Consider the following 23,281-nt stretch of genomic DNA (forward strand, 5'->3'; position numbering starts at 1 on the left):
ATCTTGACATTTAATTATTGATAGCAATCTATAAACCCTTCAAAGGGTCTGGCGGTGCAGGATCATTCTTTAGACTCTTATCAAATGCGGCTTTTAGCTTCATGACTGGCTGCATGACCCAAGTGTTGTAAGCCAAGACATCCGTCTCCTCCTTCGGATCCCTTACAACGTTGAACAAATACGGCGACTCAAGCTTCCCAGACGACTGATTCACTTTAGGCTCCCAAACAAGATGAAGTTTCCAGTCCTTCCATTTCACAGCGCGCAATTCGTCCTTGATGTAAAACAGAAAACCTTGGCGTTGTGATTTAACGGAATTTGGGTTCTCGAAGAAAGAAACTTGGCTGACGCCGTCGATAGGACGATCAGATGGAGCTTCAGCGCCGGCAATTTCGAGAATGGTGGTGAAGATGTCGGTTACGTGGACTATCTCATTCGATGTCACACCACTCGGAACATGGCCTGGCCATCGGATGATGAAAGGTACTCTCAAACTTCCTTCCATGGCCGTGTGATATGTCCCCGACCACGGCCCAGCAGTGCCTTTGTACGGCGGTCTGAACTCTGGTCCGTTGTCAGAGGCAAAAATGAGAACGGTATTTTCGCGAACCCCCAGCTCGTCTAGGTGGTCGATCAACTGGCCAACTCGGTAATCCATTTCTGCCATTGAGTCGGCGAATTCTCCTTGGCCAGTCTTTCCCTCAAAGTTGCGATGCGGCAGTGTTGGGAAATGCAGATGGACAAGCGGATGGTACAAGAAAAATGGCTTCTCGGCCTTGACTTGACGAGACAGCCAGTCTTTGGACTGATCAACTAGCATTTCATCAATCAACCGCCGCTTCTCGAGGTCATAGACGCAGACGTTCTCAGAGTCTTGTCCTGCGCAGCCCTTCATGATGTATGGCAATTCTGCGACTTCAGGCGTATAACCCAACGCCGAAGTAAACTGACTCTCATCCGTCGTTCGTGGAATTCCAAACCACTCATCAAAGCCGCGATCGGAAGGATACCGCCCGGGAATATCACCAAGGTGCCACTTTCCATGATGTGCCGTCGCATAGCCTTTTGGCTTAAGGCATTCCGGAAGTGTTTGCTCCCAGCGTGTGAGGCCCTGAGGGAACCCCGCGGGAACGGATTGTCGACAACCTGTGCGGATGGGATGACGACCTGTCATCAAGGCTGAGCGTGTAGGAACACAGTCGCTCTCCACATTGAAGTTGTGCAAGAGAAGACCTTCTGTGGCGAGGTTGTCGATGCGAGGTGTTGCGGCACCGCGGAGAAGGCCTCCGCCGTAGCAGCCAAGTTCACCCCAACCGAGATTATCGGCCAGGATGAGCACGATGTTGGGTTTTGATGGATCTTTGGACATGGTTGAAGATTTCGGATGTGGGAAAGATGATGATGATTTGCTTGGTTGTGATGGTATCGCAGAACCCCGATCTGACTTAAATCACAGATGATTAGGTAAGTAATGACAGAAGCAGCCATCTTGAAGCTGAAAATGATCAGCGTCGGCGAAGTGGCCGAAACCCCACAGTTTTCGCTCACCACCGACGCTCACCTCCGAAGACTAGGGACGCCATGTCTGTTTAGTCCTATCTCCCCGCAAACTGTCATCGCGGATAGAGATACGCGATTCAGGCATTCAATGGCGAGCTTGCTTGGCTAGCTATCATCCCTAATCGAGTCTGGGGATCATCCTGGTGGTGATGGATGTTATAAAGACGACTCCAAGTCTTTAGACTGGAGAATCAATATCGGCTCCTCTAACTCATTTGACGCGATATCATCATGTCTATCGATAGATCGGTCAAGTTGGATCAAGACTCCAAAGAGGGTCACGATATTGACGATACTCGTACAATGTCTATTGTTCCTGAACCTACTTGGACAGATGCCGAGGAAAAGGCAGCTGTCAGGAAGTAAGCTTCTAATTCCTGGTTTTTATCGACTTCTACTAACGTTACAAGGCTGGACATGATTCTCATGCCTCTTCTCGTCCTTGGATTCTACGCGCTCCAGCTCGATCGTAGTAACATCAGCAACGCCCTTACCGACACACTGACAACTGATCTAAACATCACCAAAGACGACGTCAACCTCGGAGATCAACTCATGATGATTGGTATAATCGTCGCTGAGATCCCCTCTAATATCATTCTTCAAAAACTCGGCGCGCCCATCTGGCTGACAGGCCAAGTCCTCATTTGGGGGACTGTCGCCCTCACACAAGCTTGGGTGACTGATGTGCACTCATTCTTTGCCACACGCTTTCTGCTTGGGTTCTTCGAGGCTGGATTTATTCCTGGTGCGCAGTATATGCTTGCCATGTTTTACAGAGAGAAGGAGTTGGCGTTGAGAACGGCCATTTTCTATTTCGGTAATTACTTTGCTACTGCGACGGGTTCGTTGATTGCAGCTGGCGTCCTTCAGATGGGCGGCGTTCTTGGGCTTGCGGGCTGGCAGTGGCTTTTTATCAGTACGTCTTGACTCATACTCGCATTGTCACAGTAACTAACAGACTTGAAGTCGAGGGAATCTTTACCCTTATCATCTTCTTCGTCTTTATCCTATTTCTTCCTCGCTCACCAATCCACACCAAGCCTATTCACGGCCGCTTCGACCTGTTCTCCGCGCGCGAGCGTGACATAATGCATCACCGGATCTACCAAGAAGACATCTCCAAGACTGAAGCCCACGCACATATCAGCTTTGGTGGTATAATAAAAGCTCTCACTGACTACCGCCTATGGATCCACACGATTCTAAATGTGGTTGCCCTAGCTCCCAAAGGCGGTCTTCAACTCTACGGACCTACAATCATTCGAAGTTTAGGCTTCAGCAAGATCAACTCGAACCTTCTCAACTCTGTCAGCAGCTTTTGTGTTGTGATTCTCAGCTTCGCTATAGCTTGGGCTTCGGATAGGACCAAGCAGCGTGGTCTGTGGTGCATGGTTGCGTTTGTCTGGAGTATTGCCTTTAGCGGTGCCTTGTTTGGATCAACGGACCAAGACAAGTGGACCAAGTATGCCTTGTTTACTTTGCTCAGCAGCGGTAATGCGCTTTCGCAAGGCCTGAATGATGCTTGGTTGAGTATTAATGTTCGATCAGCTGGGAAGCGCAGCATTGGGCTTGCGTTGGTGGTTATTGGTAGTAATGCTGGTGGGTTGGCGGGAAAGCAGCTCTTTCGGGAGAGCGATGCGCCCAAGTATAAGCGTGGTTTCTTGGCGATTATTTTGCTGTATACTGCGGCTTTACCAATTACAGTTGGAATCATATGGGTCTATTGGCGTCAGAATAAGAAGGTTGAGAGAGATGTTGTTGAGGATGGAGACGAAGTTGCGGCGGATACGCAAAAGTCCAGATACACTCTTTAGAATAATAATGTCAAGTACTGCCTCTATTACTTAATTGTACAATTGTACGTTCTAATTATGCATAGATACGTATACCTGGAATAGAGAATATTAGAGTCGTGATGGTGAACCTATCAAGGTGATTAGCTACCTACATAGTGCTCATGTCGATGGCAGACTACTATTGCGATTAAAAAGATATACATAAATATCCAGTTCTTATTTCTTACGCTTTGATGAGGAGTCCGAATACCCTGTAAAAGTGTAAATTCAATTGATAATTAATCTGCTACGCTCCAAGTTGTAGCTTTCCATTGATAAGAGGGCATTGCAACCAAGATTCCGATTTTGCTGATTGGAGTTCTATGAAAGCTCGTGCACTTCTGTAGAATGGTTTCCATAAATCTATCAACTTTGTTGCATCTCGAGAAATTCCCTAAACTCAAAAGAAATTGCCATAATTTCTGTTTTTGGGAGTGCGCAGGGTAGGCACAATCGATTTGTATAAAGTCTTGTCAAACCCAGGGCGGAACATTGTAAGGCGGAGTCGTGTGATATGTGATTTCTTCTCAAAACAGGAAGATAGGAACTTCCGAAAATAATTGTAGAGGAGGGGCCAACACATGTCGTCTAGTCTCCGATATTGCGTGAATCTGTTAGGGTTTGAGGCTAATTTGTAGAAGTGTGCATTGATAGCATAACTTGCCGAAGCGAACACACGGCGAACCTTGTCTATGGTCTGGTCATCTCCAGTTGAGAATGGGTTCGGTAGAGTATTCTGCTTCCACTGTTTTGCTATTGCGATGCGTGACTCTGTGTCAAGCTTCTCGTTTTGGAGATAGACGAGACCAATCGCGTCTTGTAGCATTTCATCAAACACGGGACCGGAACTGCACCCTGCCATGTTTCGCAGAAAGGACAAGAAGCATTGTCGCTGGGATGACAAGTACTGAGCGAGCATGACGGGTGATGCACTTATGAGGTGGAGTGTTGTATCGTGGCTTGGTATCATGCTGAGGATCATGACGCGCAGCTCTGGTGGTAAGCGCTGATATGGGTCCATCGTGATTGAGAGACAGGTTGGGTTGATTGAAGATGGTGACCGCGTTCTGCAAACTTGATAGTGGTGAAGGTTGTGGAGTTCTGGCTGAGAAGACGTCTTGGTTGGAAAGTTGAAAGAGTTGAGAATCTATGATTGATCCAAGAGGGTAGAGTGTCCATTATATACTGCTGGTTTGCTGTGGCTGAAAAATGTGAAGACTTATCAAAAGTTACTTCTTGATACTTTTGGTTGCCTTGACATATCACGCCTTGATAGGTGAAGGCAAGTTGATGAGACAAATAAACTTAATGGAAGTAACCCTAATTACATGCAACATTATTATAACCTCTGGCCGCCAGTCTTCACATGATGTATCAGATCAATGACCGCAAATACATGAACTTTGCACTCCACCAAAACATTGACCTCGATATCATCTTGCGCATAACCGTAATATGCCAGACCTGTCGCCAAGAAGGAAACGCATATTTCCTTTCGACTGCTCGACGCCGTCCGTCCATCAAGGCAGTGTCGTTGAGCGAGTCGCATCAGTGGCGGTAGCCAAGAAGCTCGGCCACAACGCGCTCGGGGAAAGTGTTGTAAGGCTCCATGGGAAGCTCGCAGTGCTGAATAGTTGGCCAAATGACGCCATCGAGGCAAAGAGCCGGGTCGTAGATGCACTCCAACAGACGAATGCCGATGTCAGCGACAAAGACGTGAGCAGTCGAGGGGTCGGACTCGGTAGTAACCAGCATTCGAACCTAAAGGTCAAAGTCAGTCTGGTAACATAAGCAGGACGGTCGCAACATACAGGATAGTTTCTGACATAGGGGTGTCGCTCCTTGCTCCATTGCTACTGGGCCAAGGACAGAATCAGACCGACGAGGTAAGGATCCTCGGACCACTCGATGGGAGTGACGTTGCGAAGTCGGATACGACAGACTCGAGCCATGGGGGGATTTCCGCCGTCGCCGGGGTTGCTCTGAGGTCGGATGCTCTTGAGGCGAGCCCACTTGACGTCGTCGTAGTGGAAGTAGCCGATGATGGGAAGCTCGGACAGAAAGGGAGGGGTGAAATGGCAGACGTAGCAGTCGGAAACGTGGACGTCTTTGCTGTCAAACAAGAACACAGCCTTCTCATCGCTATGCAACAGATTTAGCACGGAGTGACATGGTAAGGAAGCAGACGTACGGATGATGCCACATCTTGACACCCATGAGATCCAGAATTCGGGTAAAGGCAGCGTGCTTGGATACAGAGGTGAGGTTCTTGGCGAAGCGCCTGGACCAGTAGTAGAAAGGGTCATCGTCCTTCATGCTCAGATACTTGCGAGACTGGGGATGTTTGAGGAGGGCATCGATGCGTTCGAATTTGATGTTGAGGAGGTCAAGATGCTGGGCGGTCCAAAAGAGGGGATTCTTGCAGAACCAGGGGTTGTCGACGATGAGTTGATGGACAGTCGGAACAACAGGCTGTGATTCAGCCATGATGGTTACTGTTTGTGCCTTGTGGGCAATTGCAGCGATTGTGGTTGGAATGGGGGTTGTTTGATGTTGATGTTGATGTTGATGTTTTGTTGGTGTTGCGGTTTGTTTTTGTCACCCTGAAGATGAGGCAGACCAGTTAGTGGCCTGAGGCCCGTGCACCATCAACCAAAACAATCAGTTTTCTAGGCATGACGAAATAAAAGCGTAAATGATTTTGTTCTTATTTATGCCATTCATGTCTGGGACAATCGCTATAGTACAATAATGACAATGCCGTACATGAATTCGATGGCAGAATGGCCTCGGGCCTTTACCTTATTGGTGGAGTCGACCAAGGTTATTCTTGTGAGCGCACTCGCCTACAACGGACGTACATAGTACGTACCTATTTCTATGCTTGTCATCTGTATTAGGAAACCTTCTCAAACGTGCTCATTTCATGCCAAGACCATGCATTCCCTGCTAGACAGTTATTGTTCAACCTATCAGGACATTGATAATAGACACTTACGCCAGAAAGACATGTACTAGTTCAGAGTTGGTGGGTAGTTTAAACTGAGTTAATTTTATGCTTATTTACAGTATTCTGTTGGGAAGAGGCAATGTGTATGTAGAGATACTTACTTGGATATTCTAAATCTGATTTGAGATGGACAGTACTTATTCTCAATATCTCTTTTAATTGTTAGTAAAGAATTAACTTTCGTCTTTAATCAATCTGTTTCCGGCTTTCATTCGCTGATTTTGAAACGTGAGCGATAGAATAGGTATGTGTATCCTGAAAGCCATGTGGATAACTGAGACTATCTCCTTTAGCTGAGCAAATATAGGACCCCAGTCAGAAGAAAACTTGCTCACCGTGGCGTGTTACCATCCCGGCTAATCCATCTTCCCAATGATTGAAATATTGCAGTCATCCGCCTGTTTAAAGCAGCCATGGCCCTCCATTGAATTACCGATTCACCACAGCCACGCCTCATCCAAAGTCAATGGCTTTATCAACACTTATTCTGGCGCTATGCGTCATTGGGGTACAAGCCGATGGGATAGGTCTCATCGGCTGGGGAAAAACAATGTATAATCCCACCTGCTCCTTCGCCTGTCGCCAAGTCATTCGAAAACAGCCTCTTTCTTGCACCCCTACCGAGTCGACAGAAAATCATGGAACAGCGCATAATCCGGTCACGACACCTCCTGATTGCTTTGTGCAAGATTCTACCTTTCTAAAGACCATGGCTCTCTGCATTGACACATATTGCCCCCTTGCAGGAAATCCTTCAATAACCTTAATCCAAGACTACTGGGCATCGCATCTTGGAACAGGAACTATTGGGGATTATCAATATGTTCCTGCTATGTCGTATGAGGATGCGTTGGCTAAAGCTAAAGATGAAGAATCCAAGGCCTCCCACAACACCACCTCCAGTTCTAGTCACAATACCAGTGGCCACCACATGAAGAGGAATCCATTGCTGCGACGTCACGGTGGTCATGACACTTCTTCACCTGAAGGCCTTAGCACGTTCAACGTCTCCAGCTCTCTGCCTATCACGGCTGGTGGAAGCAATCCCCTCAATGAGACCAGCTTCGTTGGACCGAGCGACTGGCAGCTCCAGTACAACTACCTCTATGACTTCGAGACCAACGAGGCAGGCCACACAACAATGACCCTCATCATTATATTTGTGGGCGTATTTCTACCTACCGTCCTTTCGCTTCTCAGGTTCATCCCTGGTCTGACCCAGAGTCGAGGATGGACTTACTGGCAGTCATTTCTGGTCTATCCAGCAGCGTTTGGTCGACAACACCGCAAGCCCAATATTGCTGGCAATGTTCCCAACCGGGGGCAAGCACTCTATATTCTCCTCATCAGCATTCTCAACATCATCCTCTGGCTCGGACCATATACTATCCATCAACCACAAGCCAGCTTTTCATCACTCAAGATGCAAACAATTAGTATTGTCGGCAACCGTGCTGGCGACATGGCCATGGGCAATGTTGTGGTTTTGTTTCTCTTTTCAACACGGAACAACATTCTTCTTTATATTACGGACTGGAGTCATAGTACCTATCTTCTGCTACACAGATGGCTTGGATACTGGGCCATTTTCCACACAATCGTACACTCAGCTATGCTTCTGGCAAATTATGTCATCCAAGGAACGTACGAAGAAGAGCTGGTGCGTGAGTACTGGATATGGGGTATTGTAGGGACTGTAGCAGTCTGTGCGATCCTCCCCTGCTCTCTCCTGCCAGTCAGACAAAAGGTATACGAGTTCTTCCTGGGCTCGCATATTGTACTCGCTCTCATCTTCATTATTGGATACTACTATCACATTTGGTACCTTTATAAGTACAACTGGGGTTACGAGATTTTTGCATTCGTGGCTGGAGGCATTTGGGGCCTGGAGCATGTTATCCGTCTTGCTAGCATGGCCTGGCAAGGTAGTCGAACGGCAACCATCTCGGCTATTGCAGATGTCGATGGAGAGTATATTCGCATTGAAATCGATGGGAAGCCTCTCAAGGACGGTGTTGCGTATCTCGCGTTTCCGACGATTTCATGGCGCTTCTGGGAAACTCACCCCTTTTCTGTCGCATGTTCTGGCGCTTTGGCTAGTGAGGGTAGCTCAAAACCCTCGGCAAACGGCCACGAGGGAAAGGGTTTGGTGGTATCGCAAAATTCCAAGATAGACGCTGAGAAGGCTGTTGGCGTCGATGAGAGAACTACAGTTATTAGCGCAACCGAGGGAAGTTCAACAGTCTTTTATGCTCGCGTCCGTACAGGCATAACTAAGAACCTTGCATCGCGAGTGTCTGGACCGCAATCTCAAACAATTCAACTTCGCGTGGTAGTTGAAGGACCCTATCATCATTCTGGCCATATTTCACCACAACTGTCGCAGTGCAAGGATATCTTGTGTATCGCAGGAGGCGTAGGCATCACAGCTTGTCTCCCATATGTCCGACAAGGTGCTTCAGGCGACACAAAACTCTTCTGGTCGAGTCGGAAGAAGGGTCTCATTACGGCTTTGGCGCCGGTACTTGCTGATCTGCCGAGGAGTGTACAAGTCGAAACGGCTGTAGGGGAGCGTTTGGACCTCATGGGCATCTTGACGCGAGAGTTAATAGGGTCGAATTCGAGCGAGGATGGTGCCCTGGCAATTGTTGTGTGCGGACCTCCTGGTATGTCGGATGAAGTTCGTAACGATATTGTTGAGATTGTGAGGAGTAACCCACTATGTCGCGCCTATGTTCTCTTGGATGAAGCCTTTTCGTGGTAGTTTAGTGGTATGGTCAATCACAATTGAACAAGCCGATGGACTAAGATGATGATCTGTCCACCTTACGAAATATTATACAAAATCGCCTAAATCCTATACAAGAGTTGCCCATCGTTATACTACTAGACTTGCTATCAAAACAGATCTGCACATAATCATTTACCTAGATTGCTTAATAAGTAGTGGTAGATATCAGCGGGTCTCAGTGACTCAGCGGTCTATTGGCAAAGCTCATCAAGAATCGTCTTACAGCTAGGCTCTCGTCCCAGAAAGTCTTTTAATATTTCTATCTCTGCACGACTAGACCCTGGCTCTAGCACCTGATACCTGTATCGTCTCCCTACTTTCGGATCCATTGGGTCTCGTGAAAATGCGCATGCGAATATGTCTGCCGCATAGACCATAGATAAGGGATAAGCGAAGTAACCCCCGTCGTTCTTGCGAAACATGTGTGCGAATCGCGCCTGTCCAGCCCCTAAATCTTGCGGGGTTGGCCCAAAGCTATACGGTAGTATGTCTCTCTTCGTTAAATTCCAAATTGCGGTTGTGTCCATTTCTAATGCATCTTTATGAGTTGGAGGTGTATGGATGGCAAGGTCGAATAAGGCTGGCTGAACCTGAGCAAGGATGTTGCTAGCCCTGTTTGCGTTTCTAGTGCGTGCGATCCCTTCTGCTAGGTCCCGTGGTAGGGCCTTGTAGGTCTCATAGTGACGACCCAGCCGAACGAGTATATCGGGGAGCCAGATCCAGTTCTCTAACATGATGCTCGGAATCTCTATAAAGTCTCGCGAATGAGGGATGGAATACTTGGTTCTGGCAACAATGTTGTGAATAGCATGTCCAAGCTCATGAAACATGGTTTTCACCTCACTGTGCTGAAGTAGAGATGGGTGGGAAGGCGCTGAGTTGCGGAAGCTACACACTAACGCTGACACCGGGTAGTGTTTGTCATTATTCGCCAAAGTGAAGCCCTAAACATTCATGATTAGAACATGTTATATGACCAATTGATGTAAACACACCGGCTGAATCATGACGTGCTGCGCGCCGTGATATTTCCCTTTTCTCTCAAATATATCCAAGTACAAATGTCCCAGGAAATTTCCTCCCTCGTCAGGTGTATCCCAGGCTTCATATGCCACGACACTATCGTGCCATACTGAGGTCTTGATGCGCATAAACTTGATACCAAAAAGCTCATTAAAAACGTTGAGCATCCCTTGAAGGGTGTGAGTGACTTCAAAGTATTCTGCTAAAAGAGCATGGTCTGCAGAGAGATTCTCCTGGTTTTGCTTGTGAAGATAATACGCCCTGTCCCACGAATATAGCTCCCCAGCACCAGAATCCATCTCTTTGAGACGAAGCAGTTTCTTGATTTCAGCTATTGCAATTGGATTTAGCCTCTGGTGAAGGTCGTTTAACTGATGCTCAACGTAGGCAACGCTGGGTGCCATCTTGTCCGTTATTTTAAAAGCCGCATGGTGTTCAAACCCCAAGAGCCGTGCAACATGATCGCGTAAAGCGACTAGCTTGGCTAAACGTACTACATTATCGGGAAGACGATTTTGCTGAGCGAGTGCGAATTTTCGACGCATCTCGCTACTGAGGGCATGTCGCATTACAGCCGTCACATGGTCATTGCGATATGTTACCCGGATCCGAGATCCCTCTTGAGTCATTGATTTTAGCGCGTTCTCCGGTACGCCCGCCAAGTCTGAACGCTGGAACCAGATACCGTCCTCTTCTTCTGTGAAGGCGACTTGTGCTTCGCATCGAAGAGCATTTATCTCCTCGAGCGCAACGCGAAGTTCTTCCCGCTTGTCGTCACTTGGTAGACACGCCCCAGAACGTACGTACTCGTCATGCATATGAGCAAGTAAATGGCGATCTTGCTCATCAAGGTTTCCATCCGGCACGATCTTGTCTTTCTCGTATACCGCTGCAACCAGGGATGCAATGTCACTGCGCATGAGAATGTTGGCTTGAGCTGCAGCGGCACGGATTTCGGCCTGTTGGGCGGCATGTCGCAGTTCCCGATCCGGTGACAACTGACCCAGTAGGGTCGTCAAAATGCGTAAGCGACATGCTGCGCGGTTGGCATCGTCCACAATAGGGCGGATTACACAGGCAAAATCTGCGGTTGCGCCTGTGAATGTAGCGGATAGAGTGTCATGCAGGGTTGAAGTAGAGTTGAGTATATCTTGGGTCTCGGCCAGTACCCCATCAGGCTTGAGATTCTCAAAAGATGGAGGGGGAGGGATAGCTCCTCGAGAAGTCATGGTGATCTTTCTAGGTTTGACAAATACAAATATTATTCCAAACCTCTTACTGTCGAGGGTCTTTATAATCATGCCATGAGAAAAACAAGGGTCATTCTGCAGGGAACCTAGGCAGAAGCCAACAATGTTAGTTGGGTCTAAGTACAGTCAAGGAATCGTGAAGATCCATAACAAATCGGACAAAACATGTGTTGGCACGTAAGCCCATGCACTCATTGCGCCATAAGGAAAGCTGCCATCACCCCATTGGCCAGCGACCTCTATTCTGTAACTCATTCTCTACAAGCCATCTGAAAGGAAGCTTGAGGTCCCTGAGGCATTGTCTTTCTAAAGGGAAGCGCAACTCATCGTCAACCCTTTCGCTGATTACCAGGGGTCGGTCACTAAATAATTGTCATGGCACATCTGACTCTGAGAACCGATAGCTGCGACTTCAGCCCAACCACAATGACCTCCACAGACAATCACTTAAATTCTTTATCAAAAAGGTGTAAAAGAAAACAAGAGCAAAAGATGACAGCGTTGTCCCATCGCCCAAAAAACATACAACACCGGGGATTCGCTGGTCGTCACCGACCCAACTACTAATCCAGCGCTTCGCAGCTTTAAAATTTGGAGAATTCGCTAATGTTTATCCGGGCACCAGGTGGTCCATAATCGATATAGCTCTAGAAACCGGCCTTGATATTCTCATGGTATTTACTGCCGTTGTATTCTTATTACCATTATCGACCGTAATATTATTTATTAAAAACGGTTCTTATTATAATAATGGTAATCGATCTACCTAGGCCTTATATCTACGCCCTCTCCTTTTACGCAGCCCTGGTTTTAGCTTACCTACTAGGTCACGCTACCGTTAATACCAAGCTCTTAATTCCAATCGTGAATAAAATCCTTATATTTAAGAAGAATTAAATATAAAACCTAAATTCTGAATATTAATATATTATTGTTTAGTGGTATTATATAATTATTTATAAAGGTCTATATTTTTCTTAAAGTTAAATCTTATACTTTTAATTCTTATTGTTACGACCTGACAAGTCTAACGCACATAAAGAATACGCTCTGCAGTTTCTAACTAATAGCAAGATAGCTACCCTATAATAAGTCAAATGTATGCTATTCGACTTATATAACAAATAGAGTTAAACTGACTCTATTTATCTCTTAAATACAGTCAAACTGACTATATTTAATCTATATAAACTTAAGTATATATATACTTATTTAGCACTAATTAGTATAGTTAGCTTACCAGCTATCAATAAGACTTCTTTACTTAAATATACCTAACCCTACCTTAACCCTAAGAGATATAACACTTTATAACTGCTCAGTAATAACGCCCTACATATCTGCCAACATAAACCTAATATGGACTAGTTTATCCCTTAGAAACCACACCTATTACACTTGCAAACTACATTTTCGACTTTATGTTGCTCGCTAATAAAGGAGTATTAAAAGATATCGAAAAGGGCGAATCTATCATTAAGGCTGTTTCGTTGCTATGGAATAATAATTCGGGATAGGGATAGATGAGAATTCTAATAGGCTACCTATTAGAGTTGTAGATATACCTTATGTTTTACGATGACCGGACTTATTAATGTCTCCCTTTTAATAGACCCGAGGAAGATCTAGAAGACCACATCTGGTATGAAGAGGATATACTTCACGACACTGGAAGCTGTTCCGAGATTCGTCGACGGCGGTACTATAGTACCCAAAAGACGTACGATGAAGATCGGTCCCGAGCTCTCGCGTGCTGTGAATGTTGTTTTGGATCCCTGCGGCGTCTGGCATTGAATGGTTTCGAAGATGAGAAAGAATGAAGTAGCAACAAATAACAACTTTCATTAGATAGAGGAATGATTAGTTCAGCTTGGGTGAAAGAATATACGGAATCACCAAATTCCTAATCTCATCATATCAACCTAGCCAGAGTTCATACGCCTAAATACAAGTCCCCGTACACCACAAGATTCATATCGATAAAAGCATTTTACACAATCTTACTTTACTTACTCTGCTTAGAATCTACGGTATAATCGTATCCTCACAGCTAGGGCTTAAAGGAGATGAAATTCACGCCGCCTTGCCGATCAGAGGATCTCACATCGTTCTGGGCTTATTGCCGCCTTAGGCCGTTAGAAGAATTAGCCGGTAATATCTTCAGAAATAAAATTAGTTAGTTAGGTTAATGAAGTTTAGAACAGCTTTTTAGGCTATTTATTTTTTCTCCTGGCAGCCTTAAGGGTTAACTCTTCTATTACCTACCTGCGCTAGTCCCTCTTACTGCATGCGTCGGACCTCTCAACCAACACAACTTTATAACAGGCTAGAAAGTCTTAACAGCAACAAACAGACAGGCTTTGGGGTGTTTTTTAATTTAGTCTGCTAAAGCATAAGAGACGAGATCATTAGGTCAGTCTTTATGACGTTAGAGGAGGCTCTTAGCTTATTTATCTTTTGTATCCTAAAAGCTAGAGACTCAAGTAGTATAGAAGTCATACCTATCTAGGTATAGATACTAGGTGCCTCCCATCTCTGTATCGTCATCTTTGATACCATCAAGAATCTTGGGGTTGACCCTGCCTTGGGCAGGATTCTTGTCCATCATATCCGCAAATGAAGCCAAATGTGCCAGTACCTCTGTGACAATAGGCTCGTTCACACCATTCAATATTGCCCGAATCTCACTGATCTGCTGTCTCACATCCCTCTTGAACTTGTTGGATATGAAATCGAAGTAGTCCACGATCCATTCCACCCAGTAGTCGGCAAGCTGCACCCTCTTGAAATCCGCTTCGTTCTTGTACTTTTTGTTGTAGACATTCTCGGCGACTTGGAAGTTGAGATAAATATCCCTGACGATCTTCCTCAACTGCACCCGAGAACTGTTTATGTAGAGGAAAGCGGCGAAACCGTCGCGAATTCGGGTCACCAGTATCATTGCCTTGTCCTGTTTGACCTTATCCGGCGTCTTCGGACCCCATTTCAGCTTTTCCTTTATCGACGACACGCCATTCGTGCGGTCCTCACAGAAAACCTGATTGCGTTAGTTGTTTATGTTAAACACATTGCGGACGTAACCAAGAGAAAAGAAAGCATTGACAAGAAGTAGATATGAAGATAGGCAAAGAGGGAAAAAGAATGAAAGAATAAAGACAGATAAGAAGTAGAACTAAGCAAAAAAGCTTACTTTATTTTTTGCGTCGTTGATGATTTTTTCAATAAGCACAAAAACCTGGTCGTTTCTGGCGCTTCCGAGGCACTCGAACGCGCGATCCATGATCCATGATCGTTGGTAAGTGCCACCTTCACTTCCCGGAAGATCAGGAACACCGGGCTCTAGTGCCAAGTCTATCTGCTCCATCCGATCCCAAAAGGCTATAGGTATAGGCCCATACTTGGAAACCGTACCAGATCTCAGCCTAGCAGATTTCGTTAGCAAGCGTGCGGTGTTGAAAGGTTTATATCACTCTTAGGAAAATAACTCATACTTTCCGAGGGCTGAAGAAATAAAGAACTTCTTGAGAATATTCTTATCAACCAAGTGCTCAACTAGATGAAATAGTCAGAACCAAGCTTCCTTCAAGAGACAGGAGGAAGAAGAGTGCATACCTTGTACTGGCCGAGCCCCACGTTCCGCGAATGGCTTCACTCTGATCTTGGGCACCCAGCACATGCTTGGAAACCAAATCTGATATACATTTTTGAGAAGTGGGTTGTCTTCATCTTGTGCGATCACTTCTGCGGTAGGATTCTGATTGGGTCAGTGTGCGATTCTCACTAGCCAGGTAGTTGGAAATAACTCACATCAGGGATCTCGATGGCATATTCATGTTTTTCGGTCGTATCATCTGGGTCTGTGACCTCAAGAGGTTCCACTATTCGAGGTTGTAACGTGTGGCGTCTGTGGTGATGATGCGAATGGGATAGTAGGTGCGTAGCATGTCGGCCAAACAGGTTGGCATGACGGCGCTCGTTGCCGGCCGGGCCTTCACCCTCGTCGTCGTCCTCCAAGCACTTTCCATTCACGTCGCAAATGGCATATGTGCAATTCATAGCACCCGTGCTGGGGTCTGTATCGCCCAGAGCCCAGGCCCGGATGACTTTGGCCCAGTAAGCCGGTTGGCACAGGATCTCGCGGGCAAAGTCCGAGGGCCCTTCCCATTCCAAGATCCAGTTCTCTCGGATGTAGCGGCTGATGTAGGTCATCTGCAAGTATGTGTAGTTAGCCGCTCTCATGGCAGTGTTCCATTCCAGGCGCATTTTGGGTAACAGGGCTGCAGGGCCCGCGAGGGCGATGAGATCGGTGAGTATATCGTGAGACGTAACAAGCTGGATCTTGCCATCTCGGGCAACCAGGTCTGTCGACGACGACCCACGCTTGAAGATCTTGGAGGGGTTAGGGCAGGTCTGATCTTCAACCTAGTCGGTCATGGCCTTCTTATAAGCCGCAAACTTGTCGTTGTCAACCCAATGCTCGTGGTTGTACGTTGTCTTGCAGCATGTGGCCTGACCACCTATGCCGGGGCCAGCACAGAGATGAGTCTGAGTGTCTAGAGCGACACGCACGCGATCGCTAGGGCACCCGCTACGACAGAACCCATAAATGGGTTCGTCTTTGGGATAAGGACCAATGTCGCGTCTGACCTCGCAGTCAATAAAGCGCATGTCAGGATCGGTTTTGCAACAGTAGTTCCGCGCCTGAACGCCGATGATGGGAGTGCCCAACTCATTCTTTCTGTCATTGCATTTCCCTCCGCCTGACCCCGAAGACGAACTGGCTAGCGGCCAACTCCAATCCTCATAGGGGCAATCAGGGCTGGCGTCGCACTCTGGGTACTCTCCCCACTTGCAGGTGCCGTAGACCTTCATACTCTAGCTCTTGGTCTCACAACAAGCTGTCTGAACGTATGGTCGGTCGGGCCTGTGCTTGCAGTACATCGAGTTAGACCCGACCTCGACCATGCCGCTCGGACAACTTGTCACCTTCTGGCAATCTCCACCACTATGGCCGTAAAATCCACACACGGGGGTGTCCTCGTCTGCAGGGCAGCAGAAAAGGTGCCCGCCGTCACCACCGCAGCCCGTCTCGTCAAACATTTGCTCGCCCTTTCGTGCCCCAGAATCACTGCGAGGAACAGTCTTCCAGCCCTTGGGACATCCTTCTCTGCAGTTGGCCCAGCGACATTGTTCGTACGGCGTCTTGACCCACTTGCCCGCATCCTCAGTTTGATCCAAAGAACCCTTTGTAGTGTTGCGGCCGAGCACGTCGGCCAAGGCGAGGTTATACTTGGCATCTCTCGTGTCGTGAGTGATGGCCCAGACCATGACACCGCCCAGGCATCGTTCTTCCGCACGGTTCACCTTGAGTTTGAGCGTCTCAGCATCATCATATGACGCCCACTCTCTTCCCCATGTAATCAACTTAACAGCTTCTTCTTTGTAGAGCTTAGGTGTCAAGTCCCAGTCTTTGATCACACCTTCAATCTCCGAGTTGAGCAAGATACCCTTCTCTGCGCTGCATTTTCCCGCGTTGGCTGGACCGTTAAACTGACAACCTGGCTCAACACAGCTCGCTATTTTAGCCATAAATGCACGACCGTAAAAGCCGAGGCCCATGACAATCTTGTCCGGGTCGATGTCGTTGCGCCAAAAAAGATCCAGTGCAGAATCGATCTCAGTGAGGTTGGTGTGAGCGTTGAGATAGGGCTTTGTCCAGTTGGCGTGCTGGTCCCAAACGCCGTGCAAGTCGTAGGACATGATGTTGAAGAAGTCAACTGTGCGTTCCTGGGCATGGTTAGTTCAGTTATTATCTCGGCGACAGATAGACCTACCAGTTTCTTGATATCAAAGTACTGTAGGTACCAGTAGGATGCAGGAAGAGTGATAGTCAAGCCTCTATCACCATCCTCCATCAGGTCCTTCAAATTGGACATAAATTTGGGGAAATTCTCATAGTCCGATTCCATGCCGCCACGATCCTTGTCAACCGGGTATTCCCAGTCCAAGTCTAATCCATCAAACTTGTGGAGTGCCATGAAAGACATTAGTGAGACAAGAAACTTCTGTTGGTTTCCTTCCGAGTTAACCAGGTTCGAAAAGACCTTGTGTGTACGTCCAGGATCATTGAATGTCCAACCGCCAATGGCAAGAAAAATCTTGAGATTCCTGTCTCTCCTCTTCAATGCAATCAGCCGCTCATACATGAGCTTGCCTTCTTCGTCATTGGCTTCAACCACATAAGTGAAGGGGTTGATAGTACCAAACGCGAAGTTGATATGCGTGTACAGACCAATGGGAATCTGTTCAGGCATGAAAACCTCACAAGCTCGGTTTTTGGCCCAGCCTTCAAAGTAGCCGACGACACGCGGTATGTTGCCGACCTTCCTACAGTTTGGACATTTGACCGTCTTGCTTCCACAGAAGTCCTTGGTTGTCTATCGACTATTTATTAGCACGTGACGTTTTTGGTCGTATCTTGGTCTGCTTACACCGCAGTATCCGTGCTTGGAGCAGCAGACATTCAGGGGACATTTATCTCTCTGAGCCCACGCTGATCCGAATCCGGGATTGCACTCTGACAGTCTGTCACAGTCAGAGCGGCAGACAGATTTTCCGCAATCTTGCTTGAGTTAGCCTCTGTTCTAACGTTCCTTCTTTTACTTTCATATAAGTTCACAACAAAAAGCATCATGACTCCAATGCTCACACGAGCCTCTTTTCTAATGAGCATGCAGGTAAATATCTTACTTACAGTCAGGGCCAAAGCCACAGTTTCCAGACTTGTTGCAGCAACCCTGAGCACACCTCCTGGTAGCGCTGCAGGTTGTGCTGTCTGCTGCTGTTGCTACGTACGCACATAGCAGCAGCACAACCAAGACCCAAGAGCGAAAACGCATCTTGGCCTCGCTGATGGGGGCTGAACCGAGAGAATTGAATGAAGAGACGCCCAGTCACAATAGGATTGTATTGATCTATGGGAAGAATATGTTTGCGAAAAAAGAAGGTAAAAGCTACAATCAAACGTCCTTTCACGGACGTTCTAGCAGAGGAAGAGTTTGCAAACGAAACGACAGACGGGATGCAGCAGAGGGGATCTTTCAACCAGATACAGACGCTTGGTTTTGTTTCAGTACCATCGGAACAAAAACGCCTGACCTCGAAATGATTTGCTCCACCATTCGGCCAAGAGCTGCAGAAGAGACCCTGAAGCGGGCTGGAGATCGACCAGGACTCAGGGTCCAAAGACTTTTCGTTACAAGGAATGACTCGCCAAGGAGTCAAAAAATCACAGGTGCTTCGAAACCCAGTACCACGCAAGATGGTCTCATCGACAGTTGCATCTCTTTCCACCAAGCCGGAAAGGGTGAGACATATGCCAAGATCATCTCCAATTTCGGCACGTTCGACTTCGATACCTTCTTTAAGTGGAATCCTGCCGTTAATGCAGACTGCAGTGGCATTTGGGCTGGTTACTACTACTGTGTTAGTGTCCCTGGCACGCCCGCCCAGAAACCTTCGGCGACTTCACTAAAGCCTACAGCTACTGGAGGTGTTCAAACCCCTTCTCCTATCCAGGAAGGGCTTATTAAGAACTGCAACAAATTCCACTAAATCACTTCCACTACTACTTGCGCATCCATCAAGAACTACTACAATCTGCCCCTCTCCCAATTTATCGCCTAGAATCCTAATGTTTAGGCTAACTGCTCTAATTTGTGGGCTAGGTATTGGGTTTATGTTGGTGTCGAGGGATATAAGCCCACGACGACTACTAAAGCTACTTCCACAACCACACTGCCCGCCAACGGTATCAGCACTCCATCGCCTATCCAGAACGGCATCAGCAAGAACTGCAACAAATTCCACAAGATCCAGTCTACGACTACCTATATATCCATTGAGAACTACTACAACGTTCCGTTTGCCACCTTTTACTCATAGAACCCTGCTATTGGTAAGAATTGCGAATCTCTACTAACCAACTATTGGGTCTGTGTCGGAGTTGTGGGATGGTCCCCCCCTACCAAGACCAAGACCACAACTACAAAGGCTGCTACGACTACCAAGCCGTCGAACGGCATCTCAACGCCTCTGCCTATCCAAGCTAACATGGTTAGAAACTGTAACAAGTTCCATCCAGTCAGCTCAACAACGACCTGCTCGTCCATCCAGAATTACTATTCCATCTCTTTATCAGACTTTGGGAAGTGGAATCCTACGGTCGGTGCTAACTGCACAAACCTTTAGGCTGGATAACGTCTGCGTCGGTGTCATCGGTGGCACCCCTACCAAGCCCAGCGACGGTATCAAGACGCCCTCGCCGATTCAACCCAAGATGACAACCAACTGTAAGAAGTTTCACAAGGTAGCTTCTACAACTACCTGTGCCTCGATTCAGAAGTACTACAAGATTACCATGGCTCAGTTGCTGAAGTGGAACCCGACAGTCGGCAGTGGGTGCGAGAAGCTCTGGGCTGACTATTGGGTTTGTGTTGGGGTTTAGATAGACAGTGTATATACAATTAGCTCTTACGATAACTTTTACCGATGTATGATATCGCCCATATTCTCGCAATCTTCACATCCCCGGTTGGTGTCAGCATCAGCTAACATCGGTGCATACACTTTCAGTATATTCAATATCATATCTGAGTATACAAAAGGGAAACGGACCATCATCTTCAGTAGCGACTGCTGCTTTTCAATGTCGCTAGATAATGCCATGAAACGAAATACTGGATGTAGGGTAGTCAGGTGAACGGGCGGCAGGGATATTCCTTCTCGCTCTAGGCTCCGACTCGACCCCTGGCTTACAGGGATAGGTAATTCCGTTGTCTTTTGGATTATGTCAGACATTCTTGGAGAGTCATCGTAGTTATGATGTTGATGTAGGGGAGAAATAAATAGACCAGTTGCCCTGGGGCTGTTACAAAGAGAAGAGAAACAAGTTTCACTGTTACGAAAATTGATGCATTCTACTGTATAGGTTTTACTGGAGCCACTACGTCTTAGTACAACCTTCCAGTCTTCACTTGATGCATATCTTTTCGGGCTTATATCTCTTTATATTTTTAACTGTTTTCCGATTAGGAGTAGCTCTAGCTAGCGTTGTAAAGCTCGATGAATATTGCCCTAATTACTCTCACGACTCAGTTCTCAAATCTTGAGTATCATAGTGCCAGCATCCATCACGAATCTCTGAGTACTGTCCAGTCCTAAAGAGGGCACCGTCACCAGCCCAGATGAGATTTTCAAGCTCTTCCTCGTCTCCATCGAAACTCAAGGCATTTTCAGTGCGATCTTCATGGAAGATTAGGTGATGCCACAATTCGACCAGGTAGCCCGTGGGAATCCTCATCCAGCCCCATGGCGTGTGTCCTTCTCTCCACAGTACTGAAACGGCTTTGACGATAAATTCGCCTCTGTCAACATCCTTTAGAACTGATTCATCGGCGAGAAGAACATAGTCAAACACCCAATCCGCCATTCCCCGAACCCCCTTGGGCCAAATGCCCTTTCGTCGATGGGCTCCCACATTGATAATTTGAGTCCGGTCTTCCTTTTCTTTCTTTGCGAACTCGCGAAGCCTTGGAATATCGAAGCCATCAAACAGAGCAGGGTCCTCACGAACATCGAGACTGAACAAGTCCTTCAGTCGTTGGATGTCGTCTTGTTTTATCTCCTCTTCAAACCCAATTTCCTTGTGGTTGTCAGGGTCAAAGGCGCCGAATGCCAATTTGGTTTGTTGTCTGAGAGAGTAGAGAAGCATTTGCCAGGCATCGTCAGACTCCTCGCCGCAGTAGGTCCGATAAATTGTAAAGCCCCATTTGCGATCCTTCCTCCCTCTTCCCTTTTCATACTCCCAAGTTTTATCGATCATTTCTTCAATAAAGTTGGTCATGTTCAGAATGGCTTGGGAGTGACAGTTGGGATTGCGACTGGTACGGTTTGCGGAAAATAATGGACCACTGTAGACAAAAAAGGAGGGAGAAGTGAGGTCAGCAAGGCTGTAACTAAAAGATGTAATGTATCGCACAGTCTTCGCGTAAGTCATTATTCTGGTTAGTGGCATATTGCCCACAGCACATACCAGGACAGCTAACCAAGGTTGACAAATGTGGATTCATCTTTATTAGAGGATATCAGTTAAATAGTGACTGGAACAACAAACCTGTATTTATGATTGAGTGAAGAAGGATTACTTTGATGACTCTTGCAAGCCAGCACACAGAGTGCTAGGATCGGAAAGCCTCATGAATACACTCCCTGTCATTCACAAATAACTATATGATTCTTGCACAATTAAACACATTATTCTGCCCATTGTCAAATAACTTTACAGGTCCCGCTTACCTCCTCGTGCGATTTTAACAAACTGTATCAGAGCAACTGACGAGACAAGCAACGATGAGCCTCCACGGAATTCCACTATCAAGGTCACACAACATCCTCTCGGGTTATCGTTGAACGGATTGTCGCCAACACCCACGATATCAGACCAAACAGGGATCCTGATGTCTTTGTCCACTGACCAATCGTTATCCTTGTCATCAGCGTGCCACTGTCCGAGTTGGTCACGTCCAACATGAAGCTCTACTCGGATGATTTTGCAGCGGGCGCCTGGATCAGGCTGAGGATGCGGAGAAAGTGAGACTTCAAGCTGAACCGGCATGGTTGCATGGCCGGTGAGAGCCTCCTCGTGGAAGGATGGCAGCGTTGGCAGTGGGAAGTGCACTTTTCCCTCAGAGTCTGACTCTTCTCATATACATTAGTCAACGTCTTGGTCTCTGCCTCTCGGGCATCGAATACTTTTCGAATTGATGACGGCGTCTTGGCTAAACGGGCTAATATGGAGAGGACACTCGCTATCGGAAATCGCAGCGCTGCGGTGCAGCGAGGATACGTTGAGCTTGGTGGGACCTGAAGTGATCGTTCGAGAGACCTTGATATTGTTAATGGACCGTAGATAGTTGCTGATAGCGTCTGGATATAACGATGATACTGGGCTGATTTATGTTGTGGGGTCGATAAAGTCATTGGATGACTGAGCAATGGAGCCGTTTCACTCATACATCATAGGTGTGGGAGACCTGGAGGTGCCATGGCATCTGGTACTTATAGAGTTGTTCGAAGGCGCTACATACTCGAGGGTGTACAAATTGAAATGTCTAACTCGTAGTGTAGGTGTTAGTTTGAGTCATTGCCTCTGCTGTAGTAAGAGCTTGTAGAATTGGGATTTTGTTTTTGCCTTATACTATTTGTTGCGACCCTTTAGAAAGCTATTATTTATCTAACTTAGTTCTTATGTAATGTAATCAAGGCTCTACTCCGGCAATGTCTTCGTGATTGTCAATGAAACAGTTCCCGGACATCACAACTCACAGCCAATCAGGACTGGTACCGCCATCCTCCTCTTCAGTGATCTTCCATTGATACTTGGAGCCAAAGAACCCAGACGACTTAGGTGAAAACTTTGGATGCTCCGCGTTACCCGTCTTGAAGATAATCTTGAGGTCAGGCACCTGGAAAAGAGAAAGCCCGCCTTAGAGATTGATCTATGTTTCTCTGATGGGGTCAATCGCACGTCCCGCTAGACATACGACGGCTCAGTCGAATGATCCAGCCTCGTGAAAATGATTAATTTGCTATGGGTAACTAGAGCTAGTCTTTCGTTTACTCCCTAGACGTTCATGACAGACCTTCTGTAAGAAATGTATTTATATAGCAGTAGAGTCCTTCAAATTTATATACATGTATCAGCCAAAAAAAAGAAAAAAAGAAAAAGAAGAAAAAAACAACGTTGTCG

The 23,281-nt window shown here is 46.9% G+C and overlaps 11 protein-coding genes across 11 annotated transcripts; 3 read left to right on the top strand and 8 right to left on the bottom strand.

The window, feature by feature from the left end:
• Positions 1-28: 28 nt before the first annotated feature.
• Positions 29-1,369, bottom strand: FGSG_11123 (uncharacterized protein; the record flags this gene model as incomplete). The annotated part of the gene is made up of 1 exon (XM_011326927.1): positions 29-1,369. One exon carries the CDS (start codon positions 1,367-1,369, stop codon positions 29-31), a length of 1,341 nt encoding a protein of 446 aa, XP_011325229.1.
• A 422-nt stretch (positions 1,370-1,791) lies between these two features.
• FGSG_11122 (uncharacterized protein) lies at positions 1,792-3,377 on the top strand (the record flags this gene model as incomplete). The annotated part of the gene is made up of 3 exons (XM_011326928.1): positions 1,792-1,922; positions 1,971-2,479; positions 2,512-3,377. The coding sequence occupies 3 exons, from the start codon at positions 1,792-1,794 to the stop codon at positions 3,375-3,377; spliced, it is 1,506 nt and encodes a 501-aa protein (XP_011325230.1).
• Positions 3,378-3,798: 421 nt separating this feature from the next.
• Positions 3,799-4,419, bottom strand: FGSG_11121 (uncharacterized protein; the record flags this gene model as incomplete). The annotated part of the gene is made up of 2 exons (XM_011326929.1): positions 3,799-4,025; positions 4,077-4,419. The coding sequence occupies 2 exons, from the start codon at positions 4,417-4,419 to the stop codon at positions 3,799-3,801; spliced, it is 570 nt and encodes a 189-aa protein (XP_011325231.1).
• Positions 4,420-5,251: 832 nt separating this feature from the next.
• On the bottom strand, positions 5,252-5,885 carry FGSG_11120 (uncharacterized protein; the record flags this gene model as incomplete). The annotated part of the gene is made up of 2 exons (XM_011326930.1): positions 5,252-5,540; positions 5,590-5,885. The coding sequence occupies 2 exons, from the start codon at positions 5,883-5,885 to the stop codon at positions 5,252-5,254; spliced, it is 585 nt and encodes a 194-aa protein (XP_011325232.1).
• Positions 5,886-6,149: 264 nt separating this feature from the next.
• Positions 6,150-9,172, top strand: FGSG_11119 (uncharacterized protein; the record flags this gene model as incomplete). Its single annotated transcript, XM_011326931.1, has 3 exons — positions 6,150-6,262; positions 6,468-6,491; positions 6,820-9,172. The coding sequence occupies 3 exons, from the start codon at positions 6,150-6,152 to the stop codon at positions 9,170-9,172; spliced, it is 2,490 nt and encodes an 829-aa protein (XP_011325233.1).
• A 286-nt stretch (positions 9,173-9,458) lies between these two features.
• Positions 9,459-11,451, bottom strand: FGSG_11118 (uncharacterized protein; the record flags this gene model as incomplete). Its single annotated transcript, XM_011326932.1, has 3 exons — positions 9,459-9,485; positions 9,517-10,143; positions 10,195-11,451. 3 exons carry the CDS (start codon positions 11,449-11,451, stop codon positions 9,459-9,461), a joined length of 1,911 nt encoding a protein of 636 aa, XP_011325234.1.
• A 2,539-nt stretch (positions 11,452-13,990) lies between these two features.
• FGSG_13852 (uncharacterized protein) lies at positions 13,991-14,571 on the bottom strand (the record flags this gene model as incomplete). Its single annotated transcript, XM_011326933.1, has 2 exons — positions 13,991-14,509; positions 14,554-14,571. The coding sequence occupies 2 exons, from the start codon at positions 14,569-14,571 to the stop codon at positions 13,991-13,993; spliced, it is 537 nt and encodes a 178-aa protein (XP_011325235.1).
• A 636-nt stretch (positions 14,572-15,207) lies between these two features.
• Positions 15,208-15,681, bottom strand: FGSG_13853 (uncharacterized protein; the record flags this gene model as incomplete). The annotated part of the gene is made up of 2 exons (XM_011326934.1): positions 15,208-15,213; positions 15,280-15,681. 2 exons carry the CDS (start codon positions 15,679-15,681, stop codon positions 15,208-15,210), a joined length of 408 nt encoding a protein of 135 aa, XP_011325236.1.
• A 666-nt stretch (positions 15,682-16,347) lies between these two features.
• Positions 16,348-17,786, bottom strand: FGSG_13854 (uncharacterized protein; the record flags this gene model as incomplete). The annotated part of the gene is made up of 2 exons (XM_011326935.1): positions 16,348-17,259; positions 17,307-17,786. The coding sequence occupies 2 exons, from the start codon at positions 17,784-17,786 to the stop codon at positions 16,348-16,350; spliced, it is 1,392 nt and encodes a 463-aa protein (XP_011325237.1).
• Positions 17,787-18,736: 950 nt separating this feature from the next.
• FGSG_13855 (uncharacterized protein) lies at positions 18,737-19,978 on the top strand (the record flags this gene model as incomplete). The annotated part of the gene is given in 6 exon segments (XM_011326936.1): positions 18,737-18,838; positions 18,901-18,957; positions 18,963-19,024; positions 19,200-19,389; positions 19,417-19,587; positions 19,616-19,978. Coding segments are annotated over 6 exon segments (945 nt in total).
• Positions 19,979-20,617: 639 nt separating this feature from the next.
• FGSG_11116 (uncharacterized protein) lies at positions 20,618-21,376 on the bottom strand (the record flags this gene model as incomplete). The annotated part of the gene is made up of 1 exon (XM_011326937.1): positions 20,618-21,376. The coding sequence occupies one exon, from the start codon at positions 21,374-21,376 to the stop codon at positions 20,618-20,620; it is 759 nt and encodes a 252-aa protein (XP_011325239.1).
• Positions 21,377-23,281: the final 1,905 nt, after the last annotated feature.

The sequence above is a fragment of the Fusarium graminearum genome, chromosome 3, assembly GCF_000240135.3.
Source record: "Fusarium graminearum PH-1 chromosome 3, whole genome shotgun sequence".
NCBI classification, from domain to species: domain Eukaryota; kingdom Fungi; phylum Ascomycota; class Sordariomycetes; order Hypocreales; family Nectriaceae; genus Fusarium; species Fusarium graminearum.